This window comes from Aquarana catesbeiana, linkage group LG08 (assembly GCF_042186555.1).
Source record: "Aquarana catesbeiana isolate 2022-GZ linkage group LG08, ASM4218655v1, whole genome shotgun sequence".
NCBI lineage: Eukaryota > Metazoa > Chordata > Amphibia > Anura > Ranidae > Aquarana > Aquarana catesbeiana.
Genome location: NC_133331.1, coordinates 227,857,577 through 227,885,417, shown reverse-complemented (window position 1 = coordinate 227,885,417; position 27,841 = coordinate 227,857,577). Strand labels below are relative to the sequence as shown.

General features: G+C 46.3%; 1 protein-coding gene across 1 annotated transcript in view; it reads right to left on the bottom strand.

Annotated features, from left to right (window-relative positions):
- The window catches only part of SYT15 (synaptotagmin 15), a 273,758-nt gene that overhangs the window by 155,601 nt on the left and 90,316 nt on the right, over window positions 1-27,841 (bottom strand). The window contains exon 3 of the mRNA XM_073595201.1: window positions 382-524. Coding sequence (XP_073451302.1) covers window positions 382-524 — 143 coding nt within the window. The remainder of the gene's footprint in view (window positions 1-381; window positions 525-27,841) is intronic.

Here is a 27,841-nt window from a genome sequence, read left to right as displayed (position 1 = left end):
ACAGATAATGAAAGAGGAACGGAGGGGACAGCGGAGGGGGACAGAAGAGGAGAGAGAAACAGAGGGGGACAGCGGAGGGGGACAGAGGAAAGGAGGGGGCATGGAGGAGGATGCAGTGACAGTCAGCTGTGAGCAATCACTGCTGTATGTCACTAAAGCAGCTGAAAGCCGCCGGGGGAGAATCTTGTAACTCCCCCATGCGCCGATTACAGCTGTCTTCCAGGTATCGGGGGAAGCATCGGGAGCATTTGCCCGAGTACAAGTACTTGGGCAAATGCTCCGTATCGGTGCCGATACCGATACTAGTATCGGTATCGGGACAACCCTAATCATGTTAATACAAGTACTACCTCAACAGAGATTTAATAGAGAATATTTTACCCATAGAGCAGAAGGATGATCTTGGAAGGAAATCTGGAGCAGTATAAGGCTCACTATCTTCTTGGATACGTTCTCCATTCTGTATGCAAACCCAGTCTCTTCCATGAAACTTTGGTGGAACAATAAAGGGTACGCTTTTTGCTCTGAAAGTAAAAAAAAAAAAGGCTACACCATTTGTCTGTCAGATTCGTAAATATGACTGCTATTTGTTTATGCCAAAGACTGTATTTTGATAATGTTTGGATATAAAACATAGGTTATAAACTGTAGACTTACATTACTGATTCTTTCTTCAAGAAAGACAGAGAAATAATTCAAATAACTTAATTTCTTTTAAATATAACAATTTTTTTTCAGATCCTCATAGAGTTCTTTGCCATGAGGTGCCATGTTGAACTTCCAGTGACCAGTATGAGAGAGTGAGAGTGATAACACCAAACTTAACACGCCTGCTCCTCATTCACACCTGAGCCTTGTAACACTAACGAGTCACATGACACAGGGGAGGGAAAATGGCTAATTGGACCCAATTTGGACATTTTTACTTAGGGGTGTACTCACTTTTGTTGCCAGTAGTTCACACATTAATGGCTGTGTGTTGAGTTATTTTGAGAGGACAGCAAATTTACACTGTTATACAAGCTGTACATGCAATACTTTACATTGTAGCAAAATGTCATTTCTTCAGTGTTGTCACGTGGAAAGATATAATAAAGTATTTACAAAAATGTAAAGGATGTACTCACTTTTGTGAGATACTGTATATTGAATCTATATAAAGAAAACTGTTGCCAAGTAACATTTTATTTCTGCATGCTCAGTCGCCTAATGGATTAATGGACTTATGTTTGAATTAATGAAAGAATCTTTTTGACACCTCCAATTGTTAAAAAAGGCCTTAATTATTAGGTTAGGTAGGTGGTTCTGTGGTTATTCATGTTGGATGGAGAGTATCCGCCCCAGCCAGTATCCACCTAGCCAGCCCCATGAACATGAAGAAATGACCCCCCCCCCCCCATTCATGCCCCTATCCGGATGCCGGCTATTTGAAGAAATGACTACATCTTTTACATGGAAATCTTTGTTGTTCATCTTTGTTGTTCTAATGCCACAGGAGGTCCTGAGATGAGTAAAGGGGGACTCCTGCTGGAAAAATGTTCCTGGCAATGACACATTGGGGGGGGGAGGGAGGCATGATGCAAACCCAAGGTAGACTTCCAGTGAACACCTCGAGAAAGAGACCTAAGGTGCCAGCTCGAAGACCCAAGCCTAGCCCAATGCATCAGTTCCAGTTTGTCTGTGGATGTCAAGTTCTGTCCTTACAAAGAGGCAAGTTTTTGGGGTGGAGAATATTCTGTTTACATGAATGACTACAGAATCAAATCCTTGGAGGTATTTTTAAAAGTTTAGGAAATTAAATTAAGGAGTGAAATAATGTGGACTTTTTTTCTGTATACTGGAAATTTTGTGGACATTCATAAGCCATACAAAAGAGACTCTTTTAGTGTTCCTTTATATTTTTTGATAGTTACATAATAGGTGAGATTGAAAAAAGACACAAGTCCATCAAGTCCAACCTATGTGTGTGATTATATGTCAGTATTCCATTGTATAGCCCTGTATGTTGCGGTAGTTCAGGTGCATATCTAATAGTTTTTTAAACTATCGATGCCCCCCTGAAACCACCGCCTGTGGAAGGGAATTCCACATCCTTGCCACTCTTACAGAACCCTCTACGCAGTTTAAGGTTAAACCTCTTTTTCTTTCTCGAACATCACGGGACACAGAGCCTCAGTAATAACTGATGGGTTATATAGGTATCACTAGGTGATTGGACACTGGCACACCCTACCAGGAAGTTCAACCCCCTATATAATCCCTCCCCCTTGCAGGGATACCTCAGTTTTTACGCCAGTGTCTTAGGTGATGGACGTGTAAAGATGTCCTGTGCTGAGCTCCAAAGGGATTATCCTATATCCTATACTGGGGCAGGCCAGGCGAACCGGATCCATTCCAATGTGATGGTACCCGGGCCTCGTGTCCGAAGAAACGAGGTTTTACCTGTAACGCTTCTCTTTTTAGAGAGCTGGACCCCGCATATCAGAAAATTGTTTTCTATCCTTATTTCTGGCTGGGTGCTTTACAGGCCAGAACTGTGGATCCCCCTATTCGTAGGGGGTCCCGGTCTCTGAAGGTTTTTTCAAACTGAGCCCACCGTGAGAGGCGAAGATTGGGTCTGTATAACAAACCCTGCGGCTGGATAAGGTAAGGGAGATTGCACAGAATTTTTTAATTCTAGTAGGTTTCTCCTTTAACCACTTCAATACCGGGCACTTAGACACCTTCCTGCCCAGACCAATTTTCAGCTTTCAGTGCTGTCGCAGTTTGAATGACAATTGCGCGGTCATACAGCACTGTACCCAAACTAAATTTTTATCATTTTGTTCCCACAAATAGAGCTTTCTTTTGGTGGTATTTGATCACCTCGGCGGTTTTTATTTTTTGCTAAACAATAAAAAAAGACCGAAAATGTTGAAAAAAATAAAAGTTTTCCTTTTGTTTCTGTTAAAAAAAATTGTAAATAAATAAGTTTTCTCTTTCACTGATGGGCACTGATAAGGCGGCACTGACAGGCACTGATACGGTGGCACCGATGAGGTGGCACCAATGAGCGGGCACTGACGGGCACTGACGATGGGCACTGATATGTGGCACTGATGGGCACTGGTAGGCGGCACTGATGGGTGGCACTCATATGCAGCACTGATGGGCATTGATAGGCGGCACTGATGGGCACTGATGGATGGCACTGTGTGGCACTGGTTGGCACTGATAGGCAACACTGATGGGCAATGAAAGGTGGCACTACTGGGCACTGATAGGGTGGCGCTGATAGGCGGCACTGATAGGCGGCACTGCTGGGCACTGATGGGCACTGATAGGCGGCACTGATAGGCACTGATACGTGGCACTGATGGGCACTGATACGTGGCACTGATATGAGGCACTGATGGGCATCCCTGGTGGCACTGGCAGTGGTAGGCATTGAAGTGGGCATTGATTGGCAGCTGCCTGGGCACAGATTGGCAGCTGCCTGGGCACACAGTGGCATTTCCCTGGGGGTCTAGGGGCATACCTGGTGGTCCAGTGTGGATGGCTTCCCTGGTGGTCCTGGGCGGCTTCCCTGGTGGTCCTGGGTAGGATCCGAGGGGGGGCTGTGCTGATAAACAATCAGCACAGACCTCCCCTGTTAGGAGAGCAGCCGATTGCAGCTTTACACCATCAATTCGGCATGGGGTTATCTGAGAGTATAAAGGATGAGCTTGCTCGGGTTGGAATACCCGATACCCTTGAGGAACTTATTGCCCTAACAATCCAGATCGACCGACGCCTTCGTGAACGCCGATCTGAACGTTCCTCCCAGCCAACACTCCCAATGTGGATGACTGCAAGAGTTCCGGCTCCTGCCTCCCGATACCTACCTTCTGCCTGCACAAGCCCAGCTACCCCAACATCTGATGCTCCTGAACCAATGCAGCTAGGACTACTACGTACTACTCTGCCCCCAGAAGAAAGGGCGCGCGGACGCCAGCTGAACCTCTGCCTCTACTGTGGTGGAGCAGGCCACTATGTGAACAACTGCCCGGTCAAGACCTGTAAGTGTTTTTCTTCTACTCCGGCCAGTCTATCCGCTTTGACCGCCAATGCAACTCAACTTGCTCTTCCTCTCTCGTTACAGCTCCAGGGAAGAACGATTCAAGTCAACGCCATAATTGATTCTGGGGCATGTAGTTGCTTTATTGACTCTGCCTTTGCTACTTAACAAGATCTTCCCCTGAAAGACAAGACTCACAAACTCTCAGTTTTTCTGGCCGATGGGTCCCACATAAGGTCGGGACAAGTCTCTCAAGAAACCCTTCCTCTGTCTGCCACCTGTTTATCCCAGCATAAAGAAATCCTAACTTTGGACGTTATCTCCTCTCCATTATTCCCGATCATTTTGGGCATGCCCTGGCTCCAGGCCCATAACCCCCACGTTAATTAGACTACCGGTGAAGTCAAGTTTTTGTCACCCTATTGCCAAAGACATTGTTTACCTGAACCCTCCAAGTCTGCTACCACCTTACTTTGCATGGACATTGACCAAGACCTGCTTCAAACCATACCAGAGGTCTACCGGGAGTTTGCAGATGTATTCAGTAAGAAGGGAGCAGACTCCCTGCCACCCCATCGCCCTTATGATTGCCCAATTGAGCTGCTCCCTGGGGCCGAGATTCCTTTCGGGCGCATCTTTCCGTTATCTGAAAAAGAGCAAGAAGCACTCAAGCAATACATTGAAGAGAATCTCAAAAAGGGCTTTATTCGACCTTCTACCTCCCCAGCTGGTGCCGGAATATTTTTAGTCTCCAAGAAAGATCAGACTCTTCGGCCATGTGTGGACTATCGGGAGTTAAACAAAATCACAGTTAAGAACCGCTATCCATTGCCCCTGATACCCGAATTGTTCCAGAAGTTGAGGTCTGCCAGCATCTTCACCAAGCTGGATTTAAGAGGAGCCTACAACCTGGTCCGCATCCGGGCCGGGGATGAATGGAAGACAGCTTTCCGGACCCGGTTTGGGCACTATGAGTACTTAGTCATGCCCTTTGGCCTATGCAATGCCCCTGCCACATTCCAGCATCTGGTCAACGATGTATTCAGAGACTTCCTGGATATCTATGTAATCGTCTACCTGGATGACATTTTAATTTTTTCCAGTTCACTTAATCAACATCGGGAACATGTTCGCAGAGTCTTAGGCCGTCTTCGTTTGCACGGACTGTATGCTAAAGCGGAGAAGTGCGAATTCGAACAAAAAGACATTCAGTTTTTGGGGTTAGTGATCTCCCCAGCTGGCATCAAGATGGACCCTCAGAAGGTGTCCGCCGTGCTAGATTGGCCAGCCCCCCTGGACAAGAAGGGCGTGCAGCGCTTCATTGGATTCGCAAATTTCTATAGGAAATTCATTAAGGGATTCTCTACCATCATTTCGCCCATCACGCAGTTAACCAAGCAGAACTGTCGTTTTCACTGGAGTCCGGAGGCTCAGGAGGCCTTTGAAGAATTGAAAAGGCGCTTCACTTCAGCTCCGATCCTCAGCCACCCTGACCCATCTTTACCCTTCATTCTGGAGGTTGATGCTTCCGAAGTGGCCATGGGTCCAGTCATCTCTCAACGGCAGGGCAACAAGGACATGATGCATCCTGTGGGATTCTTCTCTAGGAAACTCTCGCCGGCTGAGCGGAATTATGATGTTGGTGATCGGGAACTACTTGCTATCAAGACAGCATTGGAGGAGTGGAGGTATCTGTTAGAGGGCGCAGTTCACCCGGTTCTAATATATACCGATCACAAAAATCTAGAATACTTGAGATCTGCTAAGAGACTGAAACCTCGACAAGCTCGCTGGGCCTTATTCTTTACACGTTTCTGTTTCCACATCACTTACCGGCCAGGAACTAAGAACGTAAAACCAGACGCGCTATCACGCATGTTCGATAGCCCTAAAGACCTTTCCGTACCTGACACCATTCTGACGGCAAATAATTTCTTACTTCTTCAGACGGATCTCCTGTCTTTGATCAGAGAAGCATCGCCAGAACCTTCAAGTCTCCAGGGAACCACGTTAACACCTCGAGATGGATTATTGTGGAGAGGAAGTCAGATATTTGTACCAGAGGACGTCCGAGTTAAGGTGCTGACCTTGCTTCACGACCATCCACTTGCAGGACATTTTGGGGTTCGTAAGACCCTTGAACTCGTGCAACGCATGTTCTGGTGGCCTAATCTGAAAGAATTCTGCAGGAAGTACGTCAGCTCTTGTCCTGTTTGCATCCAGAACAAAACCTCCAGGAACCGAGCCTGGGGACTGTTGAGGCCATTGCCCATACCAGATAGGCCCTGGAGGATGATAGCAATGGACTTTATAGTTGAGCTACCATGCTCGGAAGGATGTTCCTGCGATCTTTGTGGTCGTCGATCACCTGTCTAAGATGGCCTATTTCGTGCCCTTAAAGGGGACACCCTCTGCTGTAGAGATGGCCCGTATCTTCATCAAGGAGATCGTCAGGCTGCACGGAATTCCTGCAAATATAGTATCTGATAGGGGGGTGCAGTTTACTTCACGTTTCTGGAAGGCCCTGTGTGAGATCTTGAAGATTGAACTAGTCCTGTCCTCAGCATACCATCCCCAAACTAACAGGCAAACAGAAAGGACAAATCAGACGTTGGAGCAATACATTAGGTGTTTCACATCTTTTGTACAAGATGACTGGGTGTCCCTGCTGCCCCTAGCGGAATTCGCTTATAATAATGCCAGCCACTCTGCCACTGGTCAGTCTCCTTTCTTTGCCAATTATGGTTTTCATGTATCTTTTTTACCTGATTTTCTTCCAGAATCCCCAGTTCCAGCGGTCCAGGACACACTACAGTTTCTCAGTCACAATAATCAGATGTTACAGGAAGCGGTATCCAAGGCACAAGCAGACAGTAAGAGGATCTTCGATCAAAAGAGAAGAGGAGATCTAAACCTTCAGCTTGATAAGGTATGGCTGTCTATCAATAACATTAAACTGACTTGTCCTTCTAAAAAGTTTGCTCCTAAGTTTATGGGGCCCTTCCCGGTGAAAAGGAAGATTAATGAAGTATCCTATGAACTGTGTTTACCTGACTCACTTAAAATCCACCCTGTATTCCATGTGTCACTATTGAAGCCTGCTGTGACCGATCCCTTTCCTGATAGGGGCACCAGGGTCCCTGAACCTGTCTTGGTGGACGGAGATGAGGAATACGAGGTGGAGGCCATTCTCGATTGCAGAAAAAGACTGGGGCAAGTACAGTTTTTGATTAAATGGAAAGGGTATGGTCCAGAGAATAATTCATGGGAACCTGACAGCAATATTCACGCTAAACGTTTGATCCATGCCTATTTCTCTGCTCATCCTGAAAAGAAGAGTTGTCTGGGCATCCGGAGGCTGCCTGTTGGGAGGGGGCAATGTCAGGGATGTGCCGGTGCCCGTCGGGCGAACATGCGTGCACACGTGCGCACGAGGGGCTTTTCCAGGGCAGTTCAGCTGAATTCCCCATCGGGGGGCGCCGGCGCGCTCCCGCGCCCATGCTCGCTAGCGCTGTTTGGCGCCAAGGACTCTTTAAAAGGTTGTCAGATGCTTCCATCAGGTGCTGTTCGTCTGCAGCTCTGCACCTGAGTTCCTGTATCCTGCCTGTTGTTATTTGCTATTGACCCAGCTACATCTGACCATTCTTCTGTCTCCAACCCGACCTGGCTTGCCTGACTTTGCTTATATCTTGTGACCCATTGCCGAACCTCTGCCTGCCTGCCTGACCATTCTGTGATCATCTCTCCTGCCATATACCTGACTGATCTCCTGCCAAGCGGACTGTCTGACTCTGCTTTGCCTGTGTCCTGTGACGCTGTTCCAGTCTGCTCTTCCAGCTCCAGGTTCTGCTGCGGCCATATCTTCTACCTGCCTGCTTGCTAACCAGCTTCTACCTGCCTGCATCCGCAGCCCAGCCATCCCGGAGGGACGTCTTCCCAGCTCCTGTGTCAGCCACCGCAAGGACCCGCACCAGGCACTTCTACCCACTGTGCTCAAGAGACCACTGTTCCCACTCCAGTGGCTCCTGAACCAGCACTTAGGAGAGGTCTTCTTCTACCAGTCGGGCTCAACTACCAGGTACCTAACAGGTCCTTCTGTCCGCCTTTGTATGAGGCTGCTAGGAAAGATGGTGTCTTCATTCAAAGCAGTTCCCTATGCTCAGTTCCTTTCAAGGCTACTGCAACACAGTATTCTGTCGGCCTGGAACAAGAAGGTTTAGGCATTATACTTTCCGATGCACCTGTCTCATGCGGTGCGTCAGAGCCTCAATTGGTGGCTCATACCCGAAAACCTGCAGAAGGGGAAATCCTTTCTGCCGGTTACCTGGACGGTGGTAACAGCAGATGCCAGTCTGTCGGGTTGGGGAGCAGTTCTGGAACAGTCTGCGGTTCAGGGGGTATGGTCCAAAGCCGAGAGGACCTTACCTATCAACATTCTGGAGATTCGTGCGGTATATCTAGCCCTAAAGGCCTGGACTATCAGGCTACAGGGTTGCCCGGTCAGGATCAAGTCCCATAATGCCACAGCAGTGGCTTATGTCAATCATCAGGGAGGCACCAGGAGCCGAGCTGCTCAAAAAGAGGTGAACCAGATCTTAGTCTGAGCAGAGAAGCATGTGCCATGCATATCAGCAGTTTTCATTCCAGGGATAGAAAACTGGCAGGCGGACTATTTAAGTCGCCAGCAGTTACTTCCAGGGGAATGGTCTCTGCATCCCGACGTCTTTTGGGCCATATGCCAAAGATGGGGGGTTCCAGATGTAGATCCCTTTGCATCCTGATTCAATAAAAAGATAGACAGATTTGTGGCAAGGACAAAAGATCCTCTTGCATGCGGGACGGATGCGTTGGTGATTCCGTGGCATCGGTTCTCACTGATTCACTGATGGACAGCACGGGACACAGAGGTCCCGCCCCTCTTCTAATACACTATATTGCTTGGCTACAAAACTGAGGTATCCCTGCAAGGGGGAGGGATTATATAGGGGGTTGAACTTCCTGGTAGGGTGTGCCAGTGTCCAATCACCTAGTGATACCTATATAACCCATCAGTTATTACTGAGGCTCTGTGTCCCATGATGTCCATCGAAAGAAAAGGATTTTACAGGTAAGCTGTTATAAAAAATCCTATTTTTTCTCATTTTAATGAGTGGCCACCTGTCTTATTAAACTCCCTTCTGCAAAAAAGTTTTATCCCTATTGTGGGGTCACCAGTATGGTATTTGTAAATTGAAATCATATCCCCTCTCAAGCATCTCTTCTTCAGAGAGAATAAGTTCAGTGCTCGCAACCTTTCTTCATAACTAATATCCTCCAGACCCTTTTATTAGCATTGTTGCCCTTCTTTCTACTCGCTCCATTTCCAGTAATCCTTCCTGAGGACTGGTTCCCAGAACTGGACAGCATACTCCAGGTGAGGTCGGACCAAAGTCTTGTGGGAGAATTATCGCTTTATCTCTTGAGTTAATCCCCTTTTTAAAGCATGCCAATATTCTGTTTACTTTGCTAGCAGCAGCTTGGCATTGCATGCCATTGCTGAGCCTATCATCTACTAGGACCCCCAGATCCTTTTATGTTCTAGATTCCCCCAGAGGTTCACCCCCTAGTGAGTAGATTGCATTCATATTTTTGCCACCCAAATGCATTATTTTACATTTTTCTATATTAAACCTCATTTGCCATGTAGTTGCCCACCCCATTCATTTGTTCAGATATTCTTGCAAGGTTTCCACATTCTGCAAAGTTATTGCACTGCTTAGCTTATTGTCAGAGATTTAACTGTTTACCCCATACTCCAGGTCATTTATGAACAAATTAAACAGGATTGGTCCCAGCTAGGGATGAGCTTCGTGTTCGAGTCGAACCCATGTTCGACTCGAACATTGTCTGTTCGCCCGTTCGGCGAATTCCGAACAATATGGGCCGTTTGCGCCAAATTCGTGTGGCGCGTCACGGCCCATAATTCACTGCGGCATTGCAGTGCATTGCTTGCTGATGATTGGCCAAGCATGCACTATGACCCGCATGCTTGGCCAATCACAGCGCCGCCTTAACCACTTGCCGACCGCCTAACGTAGATATACGTCGGCAGAATGGCACGGGCAGGCAGAATCACGTATATATACGTGATCTGCCTCCCGCGGGCGGGGGGTCCGATCGGACCCCCCCCCCGGTGCCAGCGGCGGTCGGCATCTGACTGGGAGCGTCGGGAGGCGAGGGGGAGACCATCCGATCGTGGCCCCCCCCTCGCGATCGCTCCCAGCCAATGGGAATCCTCCTCTGCCTGTGTGTAGTTTCACACAGGCAGAGGATGTGATGTCATCTCTCCTCGGTCTGGCAGTTTCCGTCCAGCGCCGAGGAGAGAAGACATGTAAGTGCACACAACACAAACACACACAGTAGAACATGCCAGGCATACCTTACACCCCCGATCCCCCCCCGATCGCCCCCCGATCCCCCCCCAATCACCCCCCCCCCTGTCACAAACTGACATTAGCAGTATTTTTTTTTTTTTTTTTTTTTTTTTCTGATTACTGCATAGTGTCAGTTTGTGACAGTTACAGTGTTAGGGCAGTGAGTGTTACCCCCCTTTAGGTCTAGGATACCCCCCTAACCCCCCCTAATAAAGTTTTAACCCCTTGATCACCCCCTGTCACCAGTGTCACTAAGCGATCATTTTTCTGATCGCTGTATTAGTGTCGCTGGTGACGCTAGTTAGTGAGGTAAATATTTAGGTTCGCCGTCAGCGTTTTATAGCGACAGGGACCCCCATATACTACCTAATAAATGTTTTAACCCCTTGATTGCCCCCTAGTTAACCCTTTCACCACTGATCACCGTATAACTGTTACGAGTGACGCTGGTTAGTTCGTTTATTTTTTATAGTGTCAGGGCACCCGCCGTTTATTACCGAATAAAAGTTTAGCCCCCTGATCGCCCGGCGGTGAAATGCGTCGCCCCAGGCAGCGTCAGATTAGCGCCAGTACCGCTAACACCCACGCACGCAGCATACGCCTCCCTTAGTGGTATAGTATCTGTACGGATCAATATCTGATCCGATCAGATCTATATTAGCGTCCCCAGCAGTTTAGGGTTCCCAAAAACGCAGTGTTAGCGGGATCAGCCCAGATACCCGCTAGCACCTGCGTTTTGCCCCTCTGCCCGGCCCACCCAAGTGCAGTATCGATCGATCACTGTCACTTACAAAACACTAAACGCATAACTGCAGCGTTCGCATAGTCAGGCCTGATCCCTGCGATCGCTAACAGTTTTTTTGGTAGTGTTTTGGTGAACTGGCAAGCACCAGCCCCAAGCAGTGTCAGGTTAGCGCCAGTACCGCTAACACCCACGCACGCAGCATACGCCTCCCTTAGTGGTATAGTATCTGATCGGATCAATATCTGATCCGATCAGATCTATACTGGCGTCCCCAGCAGTTTAGGGTTCCCACAAACGCAGTGTTAGCGGGATCAGCCCAGATACCTGCTAGCACCTGCGTTTTGCCCCTCCGCCCGGCCCAGCCCAGCCCACCCAAGTGCAGTATCGATCGATCACTGACACTTACAAAACACTAAACGCATAACTGCAGCGTTCGCAGAGTCAGGCCTGATCCTTGCGATCGCTAACAGTTTTTTTGGTAGCGTTTTGGTGAACTGGCAAGCGCCAGCGGCCTAGTACACCCCGGTCGTAGTCAAACCAGCACTGCAGTAACACTTGGTGACGTGGCGAGTCCCATAAGTGCAGTTCAAGCTGGTGAGGTGGCAAGCACAAGTAGTGTCCCGCTGCCACCAAGAAGACAAACACAGGCCCGTCGTGCCCATAGTGCCCTTCCTGCTGCATTTGCCAATCCTAATTGGGAACCCACCGCTTCTGCAGTGCCCGTACTTCCCCCATTCACATCCCCAACCAAATGCAGTCAGCTGCATGAGAGGCATTTTCTTTATGTCCTCCCGAGTACCCCTACCCAACGAACCCCCCCAAAAAAGATGTCGTGTCTGCAGCAAGCGCGGATATAGGCGTGACACCCGCTATTATTGTCCCTCCTGTCCTGACAATCCTGGTCTTTGCATTGGTGAATGTTTTGAACGCTACCATTCACTAGTTGAGTATTAGCGTAGGGTACAGCATTGCACAGACTAGGCACACTTTCACAGGGTCTCCCAAGATGCCATCGCATTTTGAGAGACCCGAACCTGGAACCGGTTACAGTTATAAAAGTTAGTTACAAAAAAAAGTGTAAAAAAAAAAAAAAAAAAAACACATACAAAAATATAAAATAAAAAAAAATAGTTGTCGTTTTATTGTTCTCTCTCTCTCTATTCTCTCTCTATTGTTCTGCTCTTTTTTACTGTATTCTATTCTGCAATGTTTTATTGTTATTATGTTTTATCATGTTTGCTTTTCAGGTATGCAATTTTTTATACCTTACCGTTTACTGTGCTTTATTGTTAACCATTTTTTTGTCTTCAGGTACGCCATTCACGACTTTGAGTGGTTATACCAGAATGATGCCTGCAGGTTTAGGTATCATCTTGGTATCATTCTTTTCAGCCAGCGGTCGGCTTTCATGTAAAAGCAATCCTAGCGGCTAATTAGCCTCTAGACTGCTTTTACAAGCAGTGGGAGGGAATGCCCCTCCCCCCCCAACGTCTTCCGTGTTTTTCTCTGGCTCTCCTGTCTCAACAGGGAACCTGAAAATGCAGCCGGTGATTCAGCCAGCTGACCATAGAGCTGATCAGAGACCAGAGAGGCTCCAAACATCTCTATGGCCTAAGAAACCGGAAGCTACGAGCATTTTATGACTTAGATTTCGCCGGATGTAAACAGCGCCATTGGGAAATTGGGAAAGCATTTTATCACACCGATCTTGGTGTGGTCAGATGCTTTGAGGGCAGAGGAGAAATCTAGGGTCTAATAGACCCCAATTTTTGCAAAAAAGAGTACCTGTCACTACCTATTGCTATGATAGGGGATATTTACATTCCCTGAGATAACAATAAAAATGATTAAAAAAAAAAAAAAATGAAAGGAACAGTTTAAAAATAAGATAAAAAAATAATAATAATAAAGAAAAAAAAAAAAAAAAAAAAAAAAGCACCCCTGTCCCCCCTGCTCTCGCGCTAAGGCGAACGCAAGCGTCGGTCTGGCGTCAAATGTAAACAGCAATTGCACCATGCATGTGAGGTATCGCCGCGAAGGTCAGATCGAGGGCAGTAAGTTTAGCAGTAGACCTCCTCTGTAAATCTAAAGTGGTAACCTGTAAAGGCTTTTAAAGGCTTTTAAAAATGTATTTAGTTTGTCGCCACTGCACGTTTGTGCGCAATTTTAAAGCATGTCATGTTTGGTATCCATGTACTCGGCCTAAGATCATCTTTTTTATTTCATCAAACATTTGGGCAATATAGTGTGTTTTAGTGCATTAAAATGTAAAAAAGTGTGTTTTTTCCCCAAAAAATGCGTTTGAAAAATCGCTGCGCAAATACTGTGTGAAAAAAAAAAATGAAACACCCACCATTTTAATCTGTAGGGCATTTGCTTTAAAAAAAATAATGTTTGGGGGTTCAAAGTAATTTTCTTGCAAAAAAAAATTATTTTTTTATGTAAACAATAAGTGTCAGAAAGGGCTTTGTCTTCAAGTGGTTAGAAGTGTGGGTGATGTGTGACATAAGCTTCTAGATGTTGTGCATAAAATGCCAGGACAGTTCAAAACCCCCCCAAATGACCCCATTTTGGAAAGTAGACACCCCAAGCTATTTGCTGAGAGTCATGTTGAGTCCATGGAATAATTTATATTGTGACACAAGTTGCGGGAAAGAGACAATTTTTTATTTTTTTTATTTTTTTTTGCGCAAAGTTGTCACTAAATGATATATTGCTCAAACATGCCATGGGAATATGTGAAATTACACCCCAAAATACATTCTGCTGCTTCTCCTGAGTATGGGGATACCACATGTGTGAGACTTTTTGGGAGCCTAGCCGCGTACGGGACCCCGAAAACCAAGCACCGCCTTCAGGCTTTCTAAGGCCGTAAATTTTTGATTTCACTCTTCACTGCCTATCACAGTTTCGGAGGCCATGGAATGCCCAGGTGGCAAAAAAACCCCCCAAATGACCCCATTTTGGAAAGTAGACACCCCAAGCTATTTGATGAGAGGTATAGTGAGTATTTTGCAGACCTCACTTTTTGTCACAAAGTTTTGAAAATTGAAAAAAGAAAAAAAAAAAAATTTTTTTCTCGTCTTTCTTTATTTTCAAAAACAAATGAGAGCTGCAAAATACTCACCATGCCTCTCAGCAAATAGCTTGGGGTGTCTACTTTCCAAAATGGGGTCATTTGGGGGGGGTTTGTGCCACCTGGGCATTCCATGGCCTCCGAAACTGTGATAGGCAGTGAGGAGTAAAATCAAAAATGTACGCCCTTAGAAATCCTGAAGGCAGTGATTGGTTTTCGGGGTCCCATACGCGGCTAGGCTCCCAAAAAGTCCCACACATGTGGTATCCCCATACTCAGGAGAAGCAGCTAAATGTATTTTGGGGTGCAATTCCACATATGCCCATGGCCTGTGTGAGCAATATATCATTTAGTGACAACTTTGTGCAAAAAAAAAAAAAAAAAAAAAATTTGTCACTTTCCCGCAACTTGTGTCAAAATATAAAACATTCCATGGACTCAACATGCCTCAAAGCAAATAGCTTGGGGTGTCTACTTTCCAAAATGGGGTCATTTGGGGGGGTTTTATGTCATCTGGGCATTTTATGGCCTTCAAAACTGTGATAGGTAGTGAGGAGTAAAATCAAAAATGTACGCCCTTAGAAATCCTGAAGGCAGTGATTGGTTTTCGGGGCCCCGTACGCGGCTAGGCTCCCAAAAAGTCCCACACATGTGGTATCCCCATACTCAGGAGAAGCAGATAAATGTATTTTGGGGTGCAATTCCACATATGCCCATGGCCTGTGTGAGCAATATATCATTTAGTGACAACTTTTTGTAATTTTTTTTTTTTTTTTTTTTTTTTGTCATTGTTCAATCACTTGGGACAAAAAAAATGAATATTCAATGGGCTCAACATGCCTCTCAGCAAATTCCTTGGGGTGTCTACTTTCCAAAATGGGGTCATTTGTGGGGGTTTTGTACTGCCCTGCCATTTTAGCACCTCAAGAAACGACATAGGCAGTCATAAATTAAAGGCTGTGTAAATTCCAGAAAATGTACCCTAGTTTGTAGACGCTATAACTTTTGCGCAAACCAATAAATATACACTTATTGACATTTTTTTTACCAAAGACATGTGGCCGAATACATTTTGGCCTAAATGTATGACTAAAATTGAGTTTATTGGATTTTTTTTATAACAAAAAGTAGAAAATATCATTTTTTTTCAAAATTTTCGGTCTTTTTCCGTGTATAGCGCAAAAAATAAAAACGGCAGAGGTGATCAAATACTATCAAAAGAAAGCTCTATTTGTGGGAAGAAAAGGACGCAAATTTCGTTTGGGTACAGCATTGCATGACCGCGCAATTAGCAGTTAAAGCGACGCAGTGCCGAATTGTAAAAAGTGCTCTGGTCAGGAAGGGGGTAAAACCTTCCGGGGCTAAAGTGGTTAACAGAGAGCCATAATTGGCCAAAGCCAAGGAGGCTTTGGCCAATTATGGCTCAGGGGATTTAGTACACGCCCCACACTATATAAGGCCGCCTGCACGGCGGCCCTGTGCAGTGTGTTCCGGTGTGCTTAGAGAGAGAGAGAGACAGTGTCATTTCATTTGAGTTAGCTAGATTAGGCAGGACAGTCAGTCAGTTAGCTGCACTTAAAGTGTATTGTGTATATATATGCATCCCAGGTGTTGCATATATATATATACACTGTATTCAGTTTAGCTAGATCCGTTCCTGTTATCTTCTAGACTATTTACATTTAGTGCAGTGCGTCCTGCTCACAGTGTTCAGCTAGATCCGTTCCTGTTATATTCCTACTGACAGGCAGGCTTGTCTTGTTACAGTATTTTGAAGAAAATTACTGGTGTTCTTTTGATCCTATTAGTACCACAGTCAGGCAGCTAGACTATTTACATTTAGTGCAGTGCGTCCTGCTCACAGTGTTCAGCTAGATCCGTTCCTGTTATCTTCTTACTGACAGGCAGGCTTGTCTTGTTACAGTATTTTAAAGAAAATTACTGGTGTTCTTTTGATCCTATTAGTACCACAGTCAGGCAGCTAGACTATTTACAGTTAGTGCAGTGCGTCCTGCCCACAGTGTTCTGCTAAACCTACAAGTAAGTGGGGTGCGTCCTGCTCACAGTGTTCAGCTAAACCTACAAGTTAGTGGGGTGCGTCCACCTCACAGTGTTCAGCTAAACCTACAAGCTAGTGGGGTGCGTCCTGCTCACAGTGTTCAGCTAGATCCGTTTCTGTTATCTTCTTACTAACAGGCAGGCTTGTCTTGTTACAGTAAATACAGCTACCTGAAGAAAATTGCTGGTGTTCTTTTGATCCTATTAGTACCACAGTCAGGCAGCTAGACTATTTGCAGTTAGTGCAGTGCGTCCTGCTCACAGTGTTCTGCTAAACCTACAAGTTAGTGGGGTGCGTCCTGCTCACAGTGTTCAGCTAAACCTACAAGTTAGTGGGGTGCGTCCACCTCACAGTGTTCAGCTAAACCTACAAGCTAGTGGGGTGCGTCCTGCTCACAGTGTTCAGCTAGATCCGTTTCTGTTATCTTCTTACTGACAGGCAGGCTTGTCTTGTTACAGTAAATACAGCTACCTGAAGAAAATTGCTGGTGTTCTTTTGATCCTATTAGTACCACAGTCAGGCAGCTAGACTATTTACAGTTAGTGCAGTGCGTCCTGCTCACAGTGTTCTGCTAAACCTACAAGTTAGTGGGGTGCGTCCTGCTCACAGTGTTCAGCTAAACCTACAAGTTAGTGGGGTGCGTCCACCTCACAGTGTTCAGCTAAACCTACAAGCTAGTGGGGTGCGTCCTGCTCACAGTGTTCAGCTAGATCCGTTTCTGTTATCTTCTTACTGACAGGCAGGCTTGTCTTGTTACAGTAAATACAGCTACCTGAAGAAAATTGCTGGTGTTCTTTTGATCCTATTAGTACCACAGTCAAGCAGCTAGACTATTTACAGTTAGTGCAGTGCGTCCTGCTCACAGTGTTCTGCTAAACCTACAAGTTAGTGGGGTGCGTCCTGCTCACAGTGTTCAGCTAAACCTACAAGTTAGTGGGGTGCGTCCACCTCACAGTGTTCAGCTAAACCTACAAGCTAGTGGGGTGCGTCCTGCTCACAGTGTTCAGCTAGATCCGTTTCTGTTATCTTCTTACTGACAGGCAGGCTTGTCTTGTTACAGTAAATACAGCTACCTGAAGAAAATTGCTGGTGTTCTTTTGATCCTATTAGTACCACAGTCAGGCAGCTAGACTATTTACAGTTAGTGCAGTGCGTCCTGCTCACAGTGTTCTGCTAAACCTACAAGTTAGTGGGGTGCGTCCACCTCACAGTGTTCAGCTAAACCTACAAGCTAGTGGGGTGCGTCCTGCTCACAGTGTTCAGCTAGATCCGTTTCTGTTATCTTCTTACTGACAGGCAGGCTTGTCTTGTTACAGTAAATACAGCTACCTGAAGAAAATTGCTGGTGTTCTTTTGATCCTATTAGTACCACAGTCAGGCAGCTAGACTATTTACAGTTAGTGCAGTGCATCCTGCTCACAGTGTTCTGCTAAACCTACAAGTTAGTGGGGTGCGTCCTGCTCACAGTGTTCAGCTAAACCTACAAGTTAGTGGGGTGCGTCCACCTCACAGTGTTCAGCTAAACCTACAAGCTAGTGGGGTGCGTCCTGCTCACAGTGTTCAGCTAGATCCGTTTCTGTTATCTTCTTACTGACAGGCAGGCTTGTCTTGTTACAGTAAATACAGCTACCTGAAGAAAATTGCTGGTGTTCTTTTGATCCTATTAGTACCACAGTCAGGCAGCTAGACTATTTACAGTTAGTGCAGTGCGTCCTGCTCACAGTGTTCTGCTAAACCTACAAGTTAGTGGGGTGCGTCCTGCTCACAGTGTTCAGCTAAACCTACAAGTTAGTGGGGTGCGTCCACCTCACAGTGTTCAGCTAAACCTACAAGCTAGTGGGGTGCGTCCTGCTCACAGTGTTCAGCTAGATCCGTTCCTGTTATCTTCTTACTGACAGGCAGGCTTGTCTTGTTACAGTAAATACAGCTACCTGAAGAAAATTGCTGGTGTTCTTTTGATCCTATTAGTACCACAGTCAGGCAGCTAGACTATTTACAGCTAGTGCAGTGCGTCCTGCTCACAGTGTTCTGCTAAACCTACAAGTTAGTGGGGTGCGTCCTGCTCGCAGTGTTCAGCTAAACCTACAAGTTAGTGGGGTGCGTCCACCTCACAGTGTTCAGCTAAACCTACAAGCTAGTGGGGTGCGTCCTGCTCACAGTGTTCAGCTAGATCCGTTCCTGTTATCTTCTTACTGACAGGCAGGCTTGTCTTGTTACAGTAAATACAGCTACCTGAAGAAAATTGCTGGTGTTCTTTTGATCCTATTAGTACCACAGTCAGGCAGCTAGACTATTTACAGTTAGTGCAGTGCGTCCTGCTCACAGTGTTCTGCTAAACCTACAAGTTAGTGGGGTGCGTCCTGCTCACAGTGTTCAGCTAAACCTACAAGTTAGTGGGGTGCGTCCACCTCACAGTGTTCAGCTAAACCTACAAGCTAGTGGGGTGCGTCCTGCTCACAGTGTTCAGCTAGATCCGTTCCTGTTATCTTCTTACTGACAGGCAGGCTTGTCTTGTTACAGTATTTTAAAGAAAATTGCTGGTGTTCTTTTGATCCTATTAGTACCACAGTCAGGCAGCTAGACTATTTACAGTTAGTGCAGTGCGTCCTGCTCACAGTGTTCTGCTAAACCTACAAGTTAGTGGGGTGCGCCCTGCTCACAGTGTTCAGCTAAACCTACAAGTTAGTGGGGTGCGTCCACCTCACAGTGTTCAGCTAAAGCTACCTGTAGAAGGTTGGTGGTGTTCTCATACTACAGGCAGGCAGTTGATTTTGCTAGCTGCAGTATCAGTACATATATATATATATATATATATATATATATATATCCCAGCTTAGTGCAGCTACAGGCCATTAGTATGTCTGGAAGGCCAAGAAGGAGAGGCAGACAGTCACAAGCCAATAAGAGAGGGCAAGCAGGCTCTGTGTCTAGTGCTGGTCATGGAGACGGTGCATCCTCATCAGCACGTGGCCATGGGACACGCTTGGCCTTTTTTTCGGCAGCTGGCCATGTTGAGCCGCAACATGCGGAAGACTTGGTCGAGTGGATGACCAAGCCGTCCTCATCCTCCTCATCCTCTCTCACCCATGCCCAGGGTACTTTGTCTGGCAAAGCAGCGGCCTCTTCCCTTGGCTCAATGTCATCAGTGACTCCTTCCCTAGCCCCACCATGTCCTCCTGAGGAGTCCCTCGAACTGTTTGACCACAGTGTTGGGTACATGCTCCAGGAGGATGCCCAGCGTTTGGAAGGCTCTGATGATGATACTGAGCTTGATGAAGGCAGTAACACGAGCACGGACAGAGGGGGTGCCCAAGAAGGACAGCAATCTGGCAGTCATGCTCCCCCTGCTGCAGCATACTGCCAGGTTTGCTCCAGTGATGAGGAGGGAGGGGATGATGAGGTCACTGACTCAACGTGGGTGCCTGATAGGAGAGAGGAGGAGGAGGAGGAGGAGGAGGCGGCACATCACCAACGAGGCAGGATGCCCTCCAGGGGCCAGCCTAAGGGCAGCACATTGACTGCATCACACCCCAAAGCTCCACATGTGCAGGGCGCTGCAGTCTCTGCGCGTTATTCAAAAAGTTCTTTGGTGTGGGCCTTTTTTGAGACGAGTGCATCAGATCGCACCGCTGCTATTTGCAACATATGTCTCAAGCGTATCTCGCGTGGCCAAAACATCTCCCGCTTGGGTACCACATGCTTGACCAGACAAATGTTGACCTGCCATGCAGTTCGTTGGCAAGCGTATCTAAAAGACCCACACCAAAGAACAAAGAGGACCTCTGCTTGCTCCTCATCAGCTGAGATTTCCAACCCCACTAGACCTTCAGTCCTCTCTGAGACCTGCACTGAGAGGAATGAAGGTGTAGAATTAGGTGTGTCACAGCCACGTACTTGTGGGCAATCTGATTTTGGTACACCGACGTCAGATTGTACCAGGCAAATTTCCCTGCCCCAGCTGCTGCACCGGCGAAAGAAGTTTGCTCCCAGCCATCCACATGCCCAACGGTTGAATGCTAGCTTGGCAAAATTGCTAGCACTTCAACTGCTGCCTTTTCAGTTGGTAGACTCTGCCCCCTTCCGTGAGTTTGTGGAATGTGCGGTTCCTCAGTGGCAGGTACCCAAACGCCACTTTTTCTTACGGAAGGCAATTCCGGCTCTCTACCAGCATGTGGAAGGCAATGTCCATGCCTCGCTGGACAGGGTGGTCAGCGGTAAGGTGCATATTACCGCTGACTCATGGTCCAGCAGGCATGGACAGGGACGTTACCTAAGTTTCACGGCGCATTGGGTGACTCTGCTGGCAGCTGGGAAGGATGCAGGACAAGGTGCAGTAGTGTTGGAGGTTGTTCCGCCACCACGCCTCCAAAATGCTAATGATTGTGACACACCTCTCTCCTCCACCCCCTCCTCTTCTTCTTCCTCCATGGCCTCTTCCTCGGAACCAGCGGTGCTCCGTAGTCGTTCAAGGGGCTACGCAAGTACGCAGGCCAAAAGATGCCATGCGGTGCTTGAGCTGGTGTGCTTGGGGGACAGGAGCCACACTGGGGCAGAGGTTCTGTCAGCTCTGCAGGGGCAGGTTCAGAGGTGGTTGACATCACGCCAACTTAAGGCAGGAATGGTGGTTTGCGACAATGGCACCAACCTCCTCTCTGCCCTCCGACAGGGACAAATGTCCCATGTGCCCTGTTTGGCTCACGTCCTTAACTTGGTGGTGCAGCGGTTCTTGGGCAGGTACCCGGGCTTACAGGATGTCCTGAGGCAGGCCAGGAAAGTCTGTGTGCATTTCCGCCGGTCATATAATGCCAGTGCTCGGCTGACGGACCTCCAAAATGAGTTTAACCTGCCCAAGAACCGCCTAATCTGTGACATGCCCACCAGGTGGAACTCAACGTTGGCCATGCTGCAGCGGCTGCACACGCAGCAGAGGGCCATCAATGAGTACCTGTGCGACTATGGCACCAGGACAGGGTCAGGGGAGCTTGTTTTTTTTTCCCCACGCCAGTGGGCCATGATCAGGGATGCATGCACTGTCCTGTCACCATTTGAGGAGGCCACGAGGATGGTGAGCAGTGACAGTGCATGCATCAGTGACACTGTCCCCCTTGTCCACCTGTTGGAGCACACGCTGCGTGGAATAATGGACAGGGCACTTGAGGCAGAACAGAGGCAGGAAGAGGAGGACTTCCTTAGCTCTCAAGGCCCCCTTTATCCAGACAGTGTTCCTGCGTGCCCGCCGATCACACAGGAAGAGGACGAGGAGGAAGAGGAGGAGGAGGAGGAAGATTGTGTCAGTATGGAGGTGGAGCTTGGCACTCAGCATCAGCAGCAGTCTTTAAGGGATCAGTCCCAAGAAACACATGGACTTGTACGTGGCTGGGAGGAGGTGGCTGCGGACCATGTCGTCCTTAGTGACCCAGAGGACTCCGGACCGAATGCCTCAGCAAACCTACGCTGCATGGCCTCCCTGATCCTGCAAAGCCTGCGTAAGGATCCTCGTATTCGTGGTATCAAGGAGAAGGACCAATACTGGCTGGCAACCCTCCTTGACCAACGTTACAAGGGTAAGGTTGCGGACCTTATCTTGCCATCGCAGAGGGAGCAGAGGATGAAACATCTTCGGGAGGCCTTGCAGAAAGGTCTGTGCAATGCGTTCCCAGAGACTGGGAGGTTACAAACTCCTGTTTCTGGACAACGTGTTGCTGAGGCTTCGGTCAGTCAAAGAAGGAGCGGTGGAGAAGGTGGCCGTCTGACCGATGCGTTCAGACAATTTTTTGGTCCGCAGCCCCAAGGTATGATCGGTTCCAGCAACCATCGCCAGCGTCTGTTTTACATGGTGCAGGAATACCTAGGGGCAAGATCAGACTTGGACACCTTTCCCACCGAAAATCCTCTGGGTTACTGGGTCTTGAGGATGGATCACTGGCCAGAGCTTGCACAGTATGCAATTGAGCTACTGGCCTGTCCTGCATCCAGCGTTCTTTCGGAACGCACATTCAGTGCTGCTGGAGGCGTGGTAACCGATCACAGGGTGCGTCTGTCCACTGACTCGGTCGATCGACTGACCTTCATAAAAATGAATGAGTCTTGGATCACCACCAGCTACCAAGCACCTGATGCTGATGTAACCGAATAATTTTTTTTGAAATCTCAGATCCCTTCAAAGACTGCCTATGCTGATGCTGAGTGACTATCCCTGAGTAATTATCCTCTTCCTCCTCAATCATCACGCTGATAGCTTGTAAGAACATTTTTGGTTCTGGGTGCCACCACCAGTGCCTAAGGCACAATTTTTCAGCCCCTGTTTAACAGGGGCGTGTAATTACAATTTTTGATGTAATACTTTGCAGCAGGGCTCGTTCCTGCATTCCAACTAGAGTGTCTGTGAGGGGTTGCAGTGTTGTGGCACCAGTGCCTAAGGCCCAATTTTTCAGCCCTTGTTTAACAGGGGCGTGTAATTAAAATTTTTGATGCAATACTTTGCAGCAGGGCTCGTTCCTGCATTCCAACTAGAGTGTCTGTGAGGGGTTGCAGTGTTGTGGCACCAGCACCAGTGCCTAAGGCCTAATTTTTCAGCTCCTGTTCAACAGGGGCATGTAATTACAATTCTTGATCTAATATTTCACAGCAGAGCCCTGTGAGGGCTTACAGTGTTGTGGCCACAGCAACACCTAAGGCCCAAATTTCTGCTGAGTATATAGGGCAGGACCCTACTTTCAAACAACTAACTTACAAACAACTCCTACTTGCAAATGGAAGGAGACAACAGGAAGTGAAATCTACCCCTAGGAAGGGAAATTCTCTCCTGTAAGAGTTAATATGGGAAAAACATTTCTCCTTTCCACTGATGCTTTCCAATCCATTGGGACAAAAAGTGAGGTGAAATCTTCTGAAGAGGAGGAAAGACAGCAAAACAAATGTCACAGGGGTGATAACCCTTCCCTATGTTTTCCAAAAAGCTTAAAAAAAATTTTTTGGCTGGAGCTAAACACGTTAAAAATGTACCCGTTCAAAATTACAAAGAGATTCTACTTAACAACAAACCTACAGCCTGTATACTGCTGTTCAGAGTATATAGGGTCTGGTGGCCCCACACCTTTCCTTATTTTAATTTGGGTGCGGGGTTCCACTTAATATCCATACAAGACCCAAAGGGCCTGGTAATGGACTGGGGGGTACCCATGCCGTTTGTCTCACTGATTTTCATCCATATTGCCAGGACCCGACATTACATTAAACCCGCAAGCAGTTTTAAATGAGATTTTTTCCTTTAAAAATGACATTTGGTGCAGGGACTGTTCTAAACATGGGAAACACGCGTCACTTTACAGGCATACTATAGACACCCCTCAGGTACGATATTTAAAGGAATATTTCACTTTTTTTTTTTTACTTTAAGCATCATTAAAATCACTGCTCCCGAAAAAACGGCCGTTTTTAAAAGTTTTTTTTGCATTGATACATGTCCCCTGGGGTAGGACCCGGGTCCCCAAACCCTTTTTAGGACAATACCATGCAAATTAGCCTTTAAAATGAGCACTTTTGATTTCGAACGTTCGAGTCCCATAGACGTCAATGGGGTTCTAACGTTCGTGCAAACTTTCGGTCCGTTCGCAGGTTCTGGTGCGAACCGAACCGGGGGGTGTTCGGCTCATCCCTAGTCCCAGCACAGAACCCTGGGGGACCACACTTCTCACCCCTGACCATTCCGAGTATTCCCCATTTATCACCACCCTCTGAACTCGCCCTTGTAGCCAGTTTTCAATCCATGTACTCACCCTATGGTCCATGCCAACGGACCTTACATTGTACAGTAAACTTTTATGGGGAACTGTGTCAAATGCTTTTGAAAAATCCTATTACACCACGTCTACGGGCCTTCCTTTATCTAGATGGCAGCTCCCCTCCTCATAGAAGGTTAATGGATTGGTTTGGCAAGAAAGATTCTTCATGAATCCATGCTGATTACTGTTAATGATACAGTTTCCTTACTAAAATCTTGTATATAGTCCCTTATCATCCCCTCCAAGAGCTTCCATACTATTGATGTTAGGTTAACTGGTCTGTAATTCCCAGGGATGTATTTTGGCCTTTTTTAAAATATTGGTTGGCTACATTGGCTTTTCTCCAATCAGCTGGTACCATTCCAGTCAGTAGACTGTCAGTAAAAATTAGGAAGAATGGTCTGGCAATTACTTGACTGCATTCCCTAAGTACCCTAGGGCGCAAGCCATCTAGTCCTGGTGATTTGTAATGTTAGGTTTCCCAAGTCTATTTCTAATTCTGTCCTCTGTTAGCCATGCGGGTGCTTCCTGTGATATGTCATGCGGACAAACATTGCAGTTTTGTCTACTAAAGCCCCCCGATTCCCTTGTGAAGACTGAGGAGAAGAATAAATTCAATACCTTTGCCATCTGACCATCCTTTGTAACCAGATGTCCTTCCTCATTCTTTATGGGGCCAATATGGTCTGTCCTCGTTTTTTTACTGTTTATATACTTAAAGAATTTCTTGGGATTTATTTTACCCTCCTCCGCTATGTGTCGTTTGTGTTCTATCTTAGCCGCCCTAATTGCACCCTTACATATCTTGTTGCATTCTTTGTAAATTCTGAATGCTGATGATGATCCCTCAGCTTGTATTTTTTGAAGGCCTTCTCCTTTGCTTTTATATGGATTTTTACATTGAAGTTAAGCCACCCAGGACTTGTGTTCGCTCTTTTAAATTTGATGAGGACTAATTATCATTAACCTACAAACTGTCATGCTCCCCCTCTTGGTTTTATGGACTGATGCCCCCTCCCTCCCTCCCCTTTTTTCATGGAGAATTGATATACAGCTGAGATCTTGATATCTATTAATTCTGATGTGTTTATTGTTACATGTTTAGGATAATAGCACATTTATGGGAGGAGTAATCCAGGTTGATGTTAAAGGGTATTAGGGCAACAGGGATTGTAGTTGTCACGTTCATGACAAAAGATGGTTGAAAGAGGTGGTTTAGAGCCCCCCTAATATATCAAAGGAAAAGAGTTTGGTGGGACTTTAAATGAGGTAAAGCGGGGCCGTTCAAGTCCCCTCCTCCATCCCAGTAAGGTATATTAGGTAGAGAGAGCAAATGATGGGACTTTCCATGAAGCACACAGGAGCAATAGTAAAATCGAATAAAAAATTTCTATTTCTAAATATTATTTTTTTTTTATTTATAGACTACTACCATGGTTTTTTCTCCTGATGATAGGCTATAAGGCCTTGAAAGGCGTAGAGCTAACAACAACCTAGTGTATACATCTATGAATTTTTTTGGCCTTTCCAATTCATTTGTTCCTTTCCCTTACCTCATTTCAGTGATATCTTTGCTTGTTCCTAATCTGTACAGCTACTAAATTGAATTCATATAATCATGTTCTAATCATTTCATGTACTCTACAATATGTACTAACTCTTTGTTGGAATGTTAATCAATGTATATTATTTGGCTCTAATGAATTGTAAAGTTTTAAAAAAATATTAATATATAGCAAAATGCATAAAATAATTTGATATGAAAACTTTATGACAATCTGAACCAATGAAAAGCTATTTTTTTATTCAATTTTACTATTGCTCCCGTGTGCTTCATGGAAAGTCCCGTCATTTGCTCTCTCTACCTAATATACCTCCTCCTAATATATATTTCTTGTTTTGGGTTATTACTCCTTTAAATATATTGTTGCTCTGAAGTTAGAAGTAGGAGAGATGGTTCTGTAGGGAAGAAGGAAGTCTTGGTTTAGTTTTGTCCTAACCACAAAGCTAACGCCTGGATCAAAGTGATGTGATAGCCTGTGTGTTGTTCTAAAAGCTGTTGTAAAAACTATCTGAACATTGACAGGCAATAAATGCTATGAATAACTGTATGTATATGAGGGAGGTGTTTAGCATGGCTTGGATTGGTAATATCCCATTGGTGGGCTATATCTTCAATGTATACTCTAAATATGCTGTACCAGGACCAATAAATCGAACAGTATGTAGATCTGATAATCTGTGTTGGGTCACTTTTATATATACATTGTTCCCTGTGCAGAATCTGGGTGTGACAAACTGAGAAGTACCATCAAAAATAATAAGGTAAGATTAAAACTCCAAAGAAATGCTGGTAGATTAATTGGATCCTGTCTAAATTGTCCCTAGTATGTATGAATGTGAGTTAGGGACCTTAGATTGTAAGCTCCTTGAGGGTAGGGACTGATGTGAATGTACAATGTATAAGTAAAGCGCTGCGTAAATTGATGGCGCTATATAAGTACCATAAATAAATAAATAAATGAATGAATAAATTAACAAGGTGATAGCTAGGACTACAGTTTATAGGATCCAGAAGTATCCCATCACTGACACCAGTGCTGGGGGCTATTATTGTGTTCACTAACCCCAATGTTGGAGGTTATTTTTGCATCCACTGCCACCAATGTTGGAGTTATTATTGCACTTAATGATACCAATACTGAGGGTTATTGTATTTCAACTTCTTCAGTGTGCATTGTGATATGCTGCAAAAAAAATGCAACAAAACCACATTAAGGTGTGTTATAGCTCATATATTTTGAATGCAATACATGAAAATGCACTGCTATTGTGTCGCCCCCTGGAAGTGTCGGGGCCCTCATGGCCACCTATAATTTTCAAGTTGATCACCACTAATATACTGTAGATCCTAATATTCTCCTTAACTTGGCCATTGAGCACATACAGATCCCTAGCTACATGCAGGATCGTCTGTGACAGCCCCATTTGAAAATCGTGGCAACCTTATGGGGGAAACATATGATTGAACAAGCCCTGGTTATTTTGTCACAGTGTCTCCCAAGGCCAACAGCCCTTCACTCTCCTGGAAGGCATCTGTCCTGGGAGAAAGTACCTACTCCCTGACAGATGGCAAGTGTAAAAGTCCTCCCCTCTTCCAAGTGAGTGAGTGATGTGCCGTTGGTTAACTGTCTCCCTGGCCCCTATGTGCTGTGTTATTGTGTAGGGGCTGATTGGCCCTACCTTGGGATGCCTCCTATCTTTTGCTTTGTACCTACCATTTTAATTTATTATGGGTCTCCAGTCTGGGGGCTGTTGGGCACTGGCTATGACCATTCTGCTGTGGCAATGTCTGCACCTCCAGCAGTCATCTTTGTTTTGGGAATGGCACAGGCGAATAACATCACTCCTCAATGCTCTGCAGGGACAGTGGGAAGGGGCTCCACTTGGCTTCCCTGACTGACTCAAGTTGTGCAGCTGCTGCAGTGGTCGAGAACAGTGCCATGTGTAATAGCTTGCACTGGAAAGGGCACCCTTCCTGTTTCCTGTCCTGTGTGGTTGCCTAAAACTCATAGTGGTGCTGTGAGTCCTTCTGGGTGTCAGTCCTTCAATCTGTGGCAGTTGTTCTGTGCCTGCAGAGTCTGTCCCTCGAGGCTTACATGTGGTGGTGAAGGGGGGGAGGGGGACTGGGTGCCTTTTCCTGCCAAGGTTCTGTGGACCATCCCATA